Source organism: Sorghum bicolor, chromosome 7 (genome assembly GCF_000003195.3).
Source record: "Sorghum bicolor cultivar BTx623 chromosome 7, Sorghum_bicolor_NCBIv3, whole genome shotgun sequence".
In the NCBI taxonomy this organism is placed as follows: Eukaryota; Viridiplantae; Streptophyta; class Magnoliopsida; order Poales; family Poaceae; genus Sorghum; species Sorghum bicolor.
In genome coordinates this window covers 53,521,492-53,535,527 of record NC_012876.2, presented here as the reverse complement: position 1 = coordinate 53,535,527, position 14,036 = coordinate 53,521,492, and the positions used below count along the sequence as shown (strand labels likewise).

The window sequence follows — 14,036 nt, the reverse complement described above, 5'->3', positions numbered from 1 at the left end:
TGCACAGTTTGTCTGTAATTTGTGAAACAAATCTTTTTAGCCTAGTTAGTCCATGATTGGACAATAATTACCATATAAAATCAAAAGTGCTACAGTATCTAAAAACTTTCTACCTACTCAACTAAACAAGGTCTCACAAACCATGCTAGCTCCGCTTATGCCTTATTTAAATGTAGTTAGATTTGCATCAATTCACATATATTACGCTAACGCATGTAGATTGACGCGAATCCGATTATATCCAAACAAAACCTTAATGCATCCCACAAGTACAAAGGGCAAATACAAAGATAACTAAGATCCTTGCTTAGGCCTTGTTTAGTTCAAACCAAAAACAAAAAACTTTTCAAGATTCTCTGTCACATCAAATCTTGCGGCACATGCATGAAGCATTATATAGATAAAAACAAAAACTAATTGCACAGTTTGTCTGTAAATCGTAAGATGAATCTTTTAAGCCTAATTACTTTATGATTGGACAATGTTTGTCAAATAAAAACGAAAGTGCTACAGTGTCAAAATCAAAAAAAATTCCCGATCTAAACAAGAGAATATTCTAAAGGAGCTCCATTGGAATCATAAACAGCCCCCATTGGATTCACTTGGTCCTGGGCCAAATTCCAATAGAAACGCCAGCTAAAAAAATATGTTGCCATGACATGTCCATAGCCGCATCATCGATTCACCCGTCCGTTGGCCATCCGTGCGACATGTCCAAGGATCTGTAATGTACTACGTACTACATCTTATTAGCTACCGCATTGGCCAAGCTATAAAAAGGCGTGAGGCATACTCTTTGCAACACCAAGCCACCATCCAAGCAGCAAAGCATAACTCGAGCTCAATTCTTCTACACATAATACATCTACTTGCACGGTTGAAGCGGCAGCACTAGTAATGGCAAACCACGGCGCCACCGCCATCATCCTGGTCATGTCCCTCTTCGTGGCAGTTGCCCTCTCCGGGGTCGACGCGAGGCTCACCGCGGTGCGCCACAACGCGGTGGCAGCCCTCCACGGGACCAAGCCCAATGCAAGGCTCACCGTGGGCCGCGACGCGAATGGAGGTATGCAGCTACGTACTCGCTGACCCGTCGTCTAAGCAATCATCCGGCATGAAATGCAGCTGTGCCCGTGCATCGTTGTTGTCTTGACCGAATGATTGAGCGTGCGGTGCCAAATGAAATGTCGCAGGTTACGCGCTGGAGAAGGCTGCGCCAGTGCCGGAGCTGACCTGCAACAAGGTGCATGGGGTGCAGGTGGGTGAGACGTGCTCCTCCGTGGCGGAGGGATCGGGGCTGAGCCAGGATGACTTCCTCGGCTTCAACCCCAACATCAACTGCGAGAAGATGTTCGTCGGCCAGTGGGTCTGCCTTGAAGCCACATCCGCTTGAGTGCCTGCATGCGCGGCTTAATTTATTGCGGTACAGCCCTTGGTCCCTGTGTCGTGCGACGATGAGTCGTGCTATGGCTTTGAATAATTAAGGAGGCGCGTCCTATGATGGTTTCATTAGTTTGTTATTAGTATCTGTTATGTTCCCCTCCATGTTTTGAGCGAAGCTGCTAATCAGCTAGGGTCGGTAGGTATGTCTGTCGCACTTTTAATTTTTCAGTATCCTGCAGTGATGCGTGTCACTCGATCTGTCCCCGCGACACATTTTCCAGGAACAAAGTTTGATTTGATCGATTTGCTCTCATGTAGTCATGTGTTTGATATATGCATGTACACCGTGCGTTCTCGTGGGTTCTTCATCTCATCGTGTTTTGTTGATGACAGTTTGTTGCAATTAGTATGCTTTGGACTCTCCTAATTCAACCACCACCAGCCTAGACTGTCTCTTCGCGGCCATATATTCTGATGGTTGTACAAATTTGGATCTCTAGTTAGCAACCACCAGAAAATACACCTTACAATGCTACAGATAAACGTTACTCCCTCCATTCCAAATTATAAGACATTCCAAATTTCTTAAAAAGTCAAAGCATCTCAATTTTAACCAAAATTATATAGAAAATTAGAAAGATTTATGATATCAACAGACATATTATGAAAATATAATTAATAAAAAAATCTAATGATACTTATTTATCATCTTAAATATATGATATTATTTTAGTATATAAATTTGGTTAAACTTAACATGCTTTGACTCTCAAGAAAGTTAGAATGACTTATAATTTGAAATAGAAGTAGTAGTATATGGGAAAAAACATGTCAAGCCAAGAAAACCTCGATGTAGGCTGGTTTAACCTATGTTGAAGGGGTTTGTGATCCTTGGCTCAAGTTGTTAATTTAGCTTTTGTGAGGACCATGTCTATTATGGACAACTAGGGATCAAGGGATGATTAGGGTTTCTAATTAATAAGGATGAGAAACCATTCACCGTACCTTCTACACAAAAGTTCAACAAACCACGCCCATTGCTGCTCCCTTATGTCCTATCGCTCCAACCGCACCCACTCCGTGTGACATCAACTTGCATCCTTAGCACCCTAGCGGAGTTGTCACTAACACTTTACCTATAGGAAGCAATGAATGCTATAATTTGGCCCATAAATAGTTGGTTGTGGCCCATGGAGGCGGAGGCATTATTCGGCATCTTGAATGCAGACATGACCATATACAAGTGGCGTTGCCTCTACCCCCGCACATGCCAATGATTTTGGTAATGTCGTGGAGGTGCTATATAATAGTACCCCCACGGTTCTAAATTATAAGATATATTAGCTTTTCTATATATATTATTTTTATTATGTATGTAGACATAATGTATATCTAAATACTTAGCAAAAATTATTATATCTAAAGAACCAAAACATCTTATAATTCCTCTTTGGGGGAATCCCCTCTTCATGAAGCTTGCGGATATCAATATGTGAATTTATTTTATACAAACCATCATTTACAATACCAGTTTTTATCGTTATAGCAGGAAATACAAGAAGATAGCCCTAGGAGGCTCTAGGCTATTTGCAACACAAAAAAAACAATGCCTCACACATGTACGCCCGGTTGGCAAGCAACAAACGTACTGCACACAACATGATCACCCCGCAAACTCCACAGCTCACAACAACAACATCGGCTATCGCGACAACCCACCGTTAGCAATCACTGCCAGCTACTGCGATGATCCACCAATGTTCCAAGACGACGAGTCATCTAGCCTTGTTTAGTTCCCAAAAAATTTTACAAAATTTTTCAGATTCCACGTCACATCAAATCTTTAGACGCATGCATAAAGTATTAAATATAGACGAAAATAATAACTAATTGCATAGTTTGGTCGGAATTAACGAGACGAATCTTTTGAGTCTAGTTAGTACATGATTAGATAATATTTGTCAAATACAAACGAAAGTGGTACTATTCCTATTTTGCAAAAAATTTTGGAACTAAACAAGGCTGATAGCCTGTGTTTTCCATAGGAATTGAAGTCTGGTTTAGAACCAGCCAGCTAACATATCTTTCTTGGTGTTGGAAGTCATCTATGACACGGTAAACTGGTGGCTCCGTCAAATACTGAGGCTAAGCGCAGGAATCCGCAGAGGATTTTGACTATGTTGTACTCCTGTTGCTGAGCTTCTTTTTGGATGGAGCCGAATTCTAGTCTTTTTGGGGCTGTCACGGTGCCCATCAGAGCTTGCAATTTGGAACTGGCAAACCTATTCTATATGCTGGGGAGGACGTCGTGAAACTTCCTTACATATAAACAATAATTGATGATCTAGTTAGCTCAAAGGCTTGCAAGCGCCATATATTGTTGCTTGTGTGTCTCGCATGATGTTCATACCAGTGTTTGTGTGTGTCGCTTGGCTTGTAACTATTACTCTATTTTTGTTTGTTTACTCTATTTTTCTTAATGAAATATGCACGACGATGCATTCGCGAAAAATTTAGAGGGTCGTCCTCAATGGCTGGTCAGGACCACCGATCAAACGCAGGCGAGGATGCATGGCTAGAGGACTCCTTGTTGACTATGTTACTCATCATTGCATGGATAATGTATTCACCGCTTCTTCACCTAGACAAGTGAGAGCATGGGCTACTGCATTTGCTGCAGCCAGATTCAATCAAGTATAGGTGCAACTTCTATGACAACGATGTTATTCTATTCTCAAGATCAATCATATATGAAGTGTGCAATCGAGTTTATCCTCGACATCTTTGAGAGGAAGAGGACTTCACATGAACCTTGCTAAATGTTCCACTACTCCAATTGGTACCAGATCGTGGAATTCCTGATAGCACACTACCCCAGATCAGTTCTTTCCGGTTGGTCCCTACTACCCTCGGTCCCGAACCTTCCGTCAGAAGTGATAACTCTTTCCCTATGTTCACCATATACCGAAGGGGAATGGTTCATTGAGCTAATGTGGAAAGGATGGGCTGTGATATGAATGGTTCACAAGCTTAATGATATTAAAAATGCAGGTTACTGACAGGAAGCACAAACCTTCCCTGACGATACCGTAACCGGCAAGGAAAGTCTCCACCTTCCCTGACGGGTATGTAGCTGACAGGGAAAGTTTGAACCTTCCTTGACGGTGGTGAAACCGACAGCAAACATTTTTCCTGACAGCCAGATTTGATAACATCACCGCACAAACCTGATGACGACATGCCGGTGATGTTATTTAATGTCCACGTGGCAGCAGATTAGCATCGGTATGCACAGACCCTCGGTACATGTTGTCATCTGCACCTGATTTTCTTCCATAAAGTCACTACAATCTCTATCAAAAAATTTAAAATTTCATCATTTTTTTTGTAAAAAATGCATTACTACCCCACCTAAAAAACCAAAAACCCAATCATTCTAGCTAGGCCTTTGGGATCTCTCATGGTGATGAGCGGGAGATTGTTCTGGGTTCAACCAGTTTGAATTGCTAACCATGGGTGATGAGGCCATATACCCTGGATATCCTCACCGAGGTGTTTAGTGTTGGAAGAAAATCAGTTCCAGTCTAACCTTTCAGCTGACTCGAGGGCTCCTCGGGCTCTAGTACGAGTCTAGCTCCTCTCAAGACGACGACGATACTCGAACTCAGGGGCTCTCCACGGTCCACGCCCTTATCTGAGTGTGTCATCCAAGGCAGCTGCCAGTCAGAGTAGCCACTCTCCAGAAAAATTAAAACACATGGGGGTTCCAGTTCTAGCACATTATTTGATGTACTCTCCTAAATCACAAATAATATAGAAAAAAGGTCTATATGATCCCCTCCGATATCTATGGTGGTCTACATAACACCTGAGCTATAAGACCAGGTATTGTACACCCTAAACTTCGGTAAACCGGGTATAAAAAAAACCTTAGGGCTTTGTTTGGATGTAGTCGGATTCACATCAATCCACATGTGTTGAGGTGGGTTGGAGTGGAACTTGAACTAAATTCCACCCCAATTTACTCCAACGCATGTGGATTGAGGTGAATCTGACAACATCCAAACAAAGTCTAGGGTGGTATTGGAAGGTGGATTTGGTGATGTGGCAATCCACACTTGGGCCTTGTTTAGTTCTGAAAAGATTTCGGATTTCGGTACTGTAGCACTTTCGTTTGTTTGTGACAAATATTATCCAATTATGGACTAACTAGGATCAAAAGATTCGTCTCGCGATTTCCAGCTAAACTGTGTAATTAGTTTTTGCTTTCGTCTATATTTAATGCTTCATGCATGTGCCGCAAGATTCGATGTGACGGGAAATCTTGAAAACTTTTTGCTTTTTGAGATGAAGTAAACAAGGCATTGCTGGCTTTGACGATGTGGCGTCCATGCCCTACCTGTCAGCTTCATGTCCCTGACAATGACCTCCTGACGCTAGCTTTGCTGCCGCAGCATCACCGTCAGCCGCACACGCACAGCTGTGACCCCACCGGAGCACCACCGCTCGCGCTTGTTGTCGTCTCGTGACGCCTCACCTTCCGATGCTCTGCTTGCGGCCATAACTGGTCCAGGTCCATGTCTACAGAGAGTTTCGCAACCCCTTTATATAAGCGGTTTAGCAAACCGTTGTGCCTATATTAGAGTTTAATTCCACACATATTATCCTAAATTGAACATATATTAATTATTTAAGGCTCTAAACGGATTCAAATGGAAAAAAGTTGTTAACTATAAAGTTTTATAACTTTTTAAGATCTACAACTTTTATATTGGTAGTTTCTCCATCCGAGGTCATTTACAAAATTTGAATTTTAAATTTGAGAAATTCAAACGTTGTTTTCGACGACAAGATGATCTCAAATGAAAAAATTATCAACTAAAAATTTTCATAACTTTTCGAGATCTACAACTTTCATTTTGACAGTTTTTTCAAACGGGGTCATTTAAAAAGCTCAAAAAATCAATTTCAAATTATTTTTACAGACGTAGAAATATGATTTTTAGCGGCGGTTTCTTAGAAAAACCGCCTGTAGAAATATATGATTTCTACATGCGGTTTTGTTACGAAAACCGCCTGTGAAAATCCATTTTCACTAGCGGTTTTTAGCTGGGCCTGCCGATTTCTTTTTACAGACGTGTAAAAATAAAATTTCATCGCCAGTATAGAGCTTTTAAGCGATGCCGCAGAGATCTGCAAGGATGCAAGCATGTGGAGCTTCAAGATGTGGACGTGCATGATTTGTTATCGTCTCATATAATCAGAAATATAGATGCATTAGTGTTGATGTAAAAATTAGATCTGCAAACACAAAGGGCTAATACCCAATTCAAACGTTGAGGCGTGTGCCAGCCGATTTGACCTAGCAATCGACGAAGGTGATAACTTGAATACTTTGGTCTCGACAACAGCGATGCCTCCGGATGCCACGGCCAAGAGGTATTCACACCGAACTCGAGGATTCGCCGAGTATTGCTCGATGAATCCTTAAGAACTCGTAAGTAAAAGAAAATATACGGGTTGACGAAGTCGTCGAAAAGTAGATATAAAACTTGTATATGATATTGATTGATTGTCCTTACATCGCTACTAGGCCTATATTTATACTATGTCTTAAAGAGTTACAACCGTATACGACTAGGATTTAATCTAAACCAAACAGGACTCGTACATAAAATAAACTCTAACAAATATGGAAAATAACTACCTATCTATCCTGGTGATCGGCATATCATCGTTGTCTTCCTAGCGACCCCCACACCTTCCTTCATCGTCATCGGCACACGCCCTGTATCTCTTTTAACAACTCTCATACCTTTCCTCATCGGTATAGGCAATCATTAGTAATCGGCAATGATCAGCAACTACCGCCAGACTTAGCAACATCTTCCTCCTGTTGTCCTGTCATCGGCAATCTCCTTATTGGCTAGGCACATCACCTCTTTGACTGTCGATTCAAGCTTCACTGACTATCCCGATTCGCGTCCAAAAATGGTGTCAACACATGTCCCCTAATTTCAGAGTATGAAATCATTAATGCTCCGAAATTCTCTCATGATAATGATAACATTTTCACAATTATTTCCTTCTGGTAACAATTAATTACCAAATCCAAACAACCTTAATTCTGATCTCCAGTAAATACCTCGAATCTCTCAACCATCTGAACCAAATCTCATAGAAACACGCTCATCGGCAACTATTTTGTTAGGGTTGACTGCCGATGGACTGACCAAAAGATCGTGTACAGTGGAATATATATCTCCTAAAATCATGATTACTTGCTGTCAAATCACCTGTACAATCCCTTGATTATTGTGCGAACAGTTACCATATCCATCTGAACAACCTCAAATTTCACGGATACGGCAAAGAAATAAGTCAAAAATACCCTTGCTCATTCCAACCTATAAATACTTCGTTCCCCAGTACTCATCCTCTACCTCATCATTCCTCATTTCCAAGTTCATCTCCCCAGTGGCGGCATTGACAAAGAGCTCAAGATCTTCAGCAGTGAAAAAGCTCTTTCTTCTCTTCAGGAGGAAATGGCCGTCAACTTCATTGTTGCTGAGGTTAATCCATTCCCATCCTCTCTTTCTTTCACTGCAATCTTTATTTTTTGCAAATTTATTCACTTAGCATTTTCTCCCCATTTTCTCCTGTTCTTTTGATCTCCAAACTCCAGGATCTGAGTGAGAAAATTGTTATTCCCACTGAACAACCCCACCTCCAATGTCTCGGTCCAATGGGTGACCCAGACCCTACCGATCTGATCAACACAGAAACCAATAGAATCCCCTTTAGAGCCGAGAATTTCTCTTTAGATCTATGGAAGGACACTTTCCGATCCTGGCCAAAACCCACCAAAGGATGGAAAGATTGGTTCCTGAGGGTCAATAAAACGAATGAAGTATACTGGGGTGAACGCAAACTAGACCAATGTATCAGGCTTTCCATTGCTGATATGGAAAAGAATGAATCAATGTTGATAGCTGCCTCATACTTTTGGTTAGATACCTTTAATGCCTTCATCTTTGGTCACGGCCCAGCTTCCCCTACACTTGCCGATATTGTTATGCTTACCGGCCTGGATATTACCCTTGCCGATGACGGTGGTATCTTCAACCACAAATCTGAATATAAGGTAGAAACTCGCAACATCGACGGTTAGTCAGGATATGTCCAAAAATATCGGCAAACTGGATCAGTTGGCCAGAGAGAGCATGCCATTTTTCTGAATATGTGGTTAGACAAGTTTATCTTCTGTGGCTGATCGGTAGGGCCAACCTGTGTCTACTTATCGGCAGCAGAGCGACTAGCCAATGGCAACCGATTCCCCCTTGGCCGATATTTGCTGGGTTCTGTCTATCACCTTCTCCACCAAGTAGCCGAGAAACTCCTGCTAGGTGAACCCATCGACAACCTGGGAGGTCCTTGGTGGTTTATTAATATGTGGCTTAACGCCCATATGCATATGTGCCTCCAATGGGATTTCTTCGCATAGCGGTTCCCATGAGATATCACTGAGGACTATGAATTAGCAGAGATGAATCGGCAACACGCTCGCCCCTCAATTACGGCAAAGCCATCATAGTCCTCCCTGGTATCGATTCAAATGAGAACCAGATCGGTCGATCCTTTCAAACGTTGTATGACGGCCTTTCCAAAGATCAGCGAGCCTGGATGCCTTATGAAGATGCAGAGGCCAGATTCCCACTGACTTTCCATCCTACCAATGATGCACTTAACAAGGATAATGTTATGATGATGGCAATAATTACCCCAAGAGAAATCCCAGTAAACAACTTCGGCAGTGGAAAGAACACCAACACAACCTACGAGTTCTACAACCCATCGACATTAGCTTGTCAGTTGGGTTTTGGTCAGTTACCCATTAAACTCTGTTATGCCGATGTGGTTAAGCCGAGGGAAGTAATAACCAGTGGACTCGAGTGGATCAGAATAGCTCAGCTCCAGCCAGATGCCGATATGACAGATATTGATCTATCGGCTTGGGTTCCAGCCCTTTTCATCACTCAGTCATACAAACAGTGGTCGGAAGAATAGAAAGAGCACTGTTGACAGTCCTTAATGCTCACATTTAACCGTCAACTAATCATAAAAAAGGATCCAAATGCAACCGACACCTAGACTTAGGGTTTCATGTGACAGATTTCCACGAGTTTTGGTGTTTGTCTATTTCTACAGGGGTTATCAGCCCCATATGTCGGGTTTACATAGAGAATTAATGTGTGCGGTAGTTTTCTATAATCAGGAAGAGTCTAGAAGCAACTCAACCGAAGCAGAGCCGAGACGGTCCCGGGGCCAGGGCGCTCGCCCTTGATCCTAGGGCGCCCACCCTGGTACAAGCACCAATCACAGAATGGAGTACACCATTACAAAGATCTCGTCGACCTGATCGAAATGCATATATTATTTGCTATATTTGGAGTTCGGAATCAAGAGATATTAATAAAAGAAGGACTCCACATAAAAGAGCTGCGGGATTAATTGAGCCCAAATCAGATTTTGGTTCATTAAGGCCTATGTGCATTTTAATGAGATATGGTGGAAAGTTTAGTACCACATCGCTTGCTGAACCAAAAAGGCACAAAGGAAGAGGCTATATAAGCAAGGCCCCTGACCCCTAGAGGAGAACACATCATTATAGAGTTGAGAGGTGCCCTCGAAGGATAACCTTTTCTCTATAGAGAATTAGGGCTAGACATTCCAATGTAGTAGATTAGTTCTAGTCGGGAGTTAGGGAGAGCGGAGCTGCGCTTCGGTTCTTGAGAAGTCTTCAGAATTTTGGTATGTCTTTATATTTATTGTAAAACTTATGCTTTAATATATTTATCTTCTCTATTTACTTTTATGCCTTTATTATTATCGAGTAGTGTAGTTGTTATATTTTGGCATAGGATCTTCGTTCGCATCGAGTGCTCTAGTTATTCATGGTAATCAGAGTAGTAATCGTTAGTGTAGACGTGGTGTCTATACTAGAGGTTACCTGAGATTGCACTCAGTCCTACGGATTGTTGTGGTAGCCCAAGGGTAGTGACAGCCCTAACGGTCGACGTATTCCACCTCGTTCGGATCGGTGTCTGTAGGACCGTAGTTAGAGCTTCCCAGCCTCCTTCCACTTCTCTTTCTGTGGTTGGTGTTCTGATGTCCCAAAGTGCTAATATGTGATTGCTATATCTATTCATTCTTTGTTATCATAGAACTGAAGTAATAGAGAAGTATACAGGAACCCAGGTCTCTCCCGTTGCCCTCCCGCTATGGCTATCTACGCATTTATCATAGAATTCTCACTTTTATATTATTACCTATCATATATCATTTACCCCTACTTTAGTCTAGTTGGTTTATTAAATTAGTAGATGCATGATATTAAGTTATCAGATTCTTTGACTTTAGCTTTCCAGTGGTAAAATATAAATAACGATACCTGGAATACTCCCGGTAAAATGCTACGATGATGTTATGTGCGCTTGCGGAATTTTTCTTATTCTTATTGCACTTCACGAATGTCAACAAGCATTTTTGGCGCCGTTGCCGGGGAAGCAATTGGTGTGAAGATTTTAATAATGATCTTGATGTCTGCTAATTTAATGTATCACTAGCTTTAGTAGGTTTATTGTATTTATTTTTTCTGCATTTGTTTTTAGCATATTTATTTTTCATCATCATTTCTCCATTACATATTTATCTTTCTGCATTATTGTTGCATTAGAAAATATTATAAAAATATTTTATATAACTCATTGCATCTTAAATACTAAAACCCCATATGAATAATTTGTGTGGTGTGTAAAAGCCCACACGGATATTCACCGTGGTGGAATAAAAAAAATAAAAGTACATAAACATGCATTCATCCTGTTTCATTTCCTTTTGCTTCATAAAAAGATTAAAACCCAATATATATATATATATATATATATATATATATATATATATATATATATATATTAAGAAAGAGATCTTGTTGAAACTCTACTTAGAAAAAGAATTAAGAAAAATCTAAAAAGCTTGGACAACTAAGGCTTAAGTGGCCAACTACTAATGTTTAATCGGTGCCACAAGTTTTGTTGTCTATTTGAGTTTAGCATGATTTAAAGAGAGAATCTCCAATGATCAAGATATCTTCATCAACTCAGAAGCGCTGCAATTAGGGATGAAAACGGATCGGATACGAACGGATATTACTGATATCATATTTGTTTTCATATTTTTGGTCGGATTCGGATTCGAATACGGATAATGTCAACAATATCGGATAAGATACGATTGGATGTCGACATCATAAATATAGGATTTAAGTATTCGGATACGGATACGGTATCGGATATTAAACATTCGGACTCGGATAGGACAGATCTCAACCCCTCTAAACGAATTCGGTCTCGAATACGGTCGGAAAATATCCGTACCATTTTCATCCCTAGCTGCAATCATCACTGACATTTTGAAGCTCAAGAATATTGAAGAACATCTGTGTTGTGCGGATTCAAGATTAAAGACTATGTCAACATTCATCTTAGGGGAAGCAATCTCGTTATCTTCGCAATTCAGGCTTGAAGTAAAAGAGTGAAGAGTAACAACAAGGTATGTCCAACCAATCATCATGCAACATTGAATTAAATTCATCCAAACTTGACTTGTTCAAGCTGGGGGGAATACCTTATACAAAAACATCCTTTGCCATGTTGCTATGTTGGTTGTCCCTAACCTTAAGACATGCTCCATTTGTTAAACACTAATCATTCTACTTCATCCCCACTTGAGTAGATCTCTATAATGTTGTCATGCTACCTTTGTCTATTCACAAGTACGTGTTGGTTTGGAAGTACTCGACATACTTCCATTGGCATTTAAATTAAGCATGGTGCTTAGGTTAAATAGCCTTCCTTAATCCGATTAGACATGGAGTCTAGTTTGGTTATTGAGCTAAAACTGCTTGTGTAGACACTGGTATATTTTGTTGGACTAACCCCTGTAGGAAAATTTTCAATATCGATTTGAGAAGTCCTGAGATAAATTCAGAATGGAGATAAAGAGGGTGACACATGAAGTTTAACAATTTGCACAAGAAAGACATAGCTCGTCCATCATAGAGAGATAATCCATGGAACGAGACGAAGAGTGCCACGAACAAGATGCACAACCATTGAGAAAGAAAAGCTTCCACAAGGTGATATTGTACCATCACTCTTCAATTAAGGTAACATCTTAAGGTATGTGACTGTCACTGTTATAAGCTTCTCCTTAATTCTGGTATGCACATGGATAAAAAGACAAACATGTATGATTTATAACTCTAAGTTAACCAACCCAATTGATTCAACATGTTTAGTCCTTTAATCTTTGTTCCCGGTACTACCTTCTTGATCCCACACTCTTAACCATATGAGCTAAAATGTTGCACATCCGATCTTTGGAAAATGATAGTCATGTAAAGAAAAAACATTTACTTAAATATATTATCTTTCCATAAGGTTGAGTGATCTGATCTGACAAATGTTTTAAATGCTACACTCATGATCTTATCATCCATCAACTTTGTCTTGCTCACTATGCTTAAGGTTAGAGAAGAACAAATACACTTTTGGTTATGTTAGTGTTTTCCACCAACAGGGCCCATGCACTTGATCTCTGCCTTGTCTCTATGAGCAGGATACACTTTGAGCAAAATATGGAGAAGTTTTCCAACTCCCAGACTCTACCAAGTGAAGGATCTGTATCTACGAGCACAAACACACTGAGGAGGATGCTGCCAACGCCGCACTTCGAACTGCTGGGCAAACGAAAAACATGGGTGACACCATATCAAGAGGTGCAGATGTCAAGGTCCAAACCTAACTCAAATGACGCACCTAAAGAATAAACACGGTGAGAAGTCTTGTTCAGAAGACTTAAAACATTGAACCCTCGCCGAAAGGTAAAATCGGTAGTTATCCATATTTATCCTTTCTGCATTCCTTTTTTTCTTAAATTATTTACTTTCCTTAAATAGCTTGCTAGTTAATCATGCTATCTTGAAAATAAAATAAAAATGTTAAAAACAGTAAGCCCCATGTAAGTATGCTCATGGCATAAAACCCATTCACTGTGGTGGCGTAAAAATAAAATAAATATATTCTTGTCCTGTAAAAATGAAAATATAACAATAAATTTATGATCCTAAGTAATATTTAAGAGAGTAATATTTATTAGAGAAAGCTAAACATGATAAAAGGCTAATAGATTTTATGATAACAGTTAACTGGTTCCACAAATCTTTGTTGTCTATTTGAGCTCCACAGAATTCAAGGATCAAGGAAGACTAGCAGACAGAGGATATCCTAATCGCTATCAGGGTGCTACCAATATTCAAATACACCTACGCCACCTGCTAGCTACATCAGAAGAAATTACGTTAAAATCCAGCTTGGGGGAGAGCACCCCCATTTATCCACCTAAGTGTTTCTACTCACATTTATACCTTACTCAAATAATAAAAAAATGTATAATCATAAAAACCCAATTAAACATTTTGTGCTTATATATATCTTTGCTTAGTTTGCTAAATAAATAAATAAAGTGTCTATGCCGAACTGAACTTCAATGATGAACTCTTACATGGATATGATGAATAGTTGCTCTGCCAA

The 14,036-nt window shown here is 40.3% G+C and overlaps 1 protein-coding gene across 1 annotated transcript; it reads left to right on the top strand.

Moving 5' to 3' along the window:
* LOC8070076 lies at positions 823-1,656 on the top strand. The gene is made up of 2 exons (XM_002445437.2): positions 823-1,066; positions 1,194-1,656. The coding sequence occupies exons 1-2, from the start codon at positions 898-900 to the stop codon at positions 1,391-1,393; spliced, it is 369 nt and encodes a 122-aa protein (XP_002445482.1). The 5' UTR covers positions 823-897; the 3' UTR covers positions 1,394-1,656.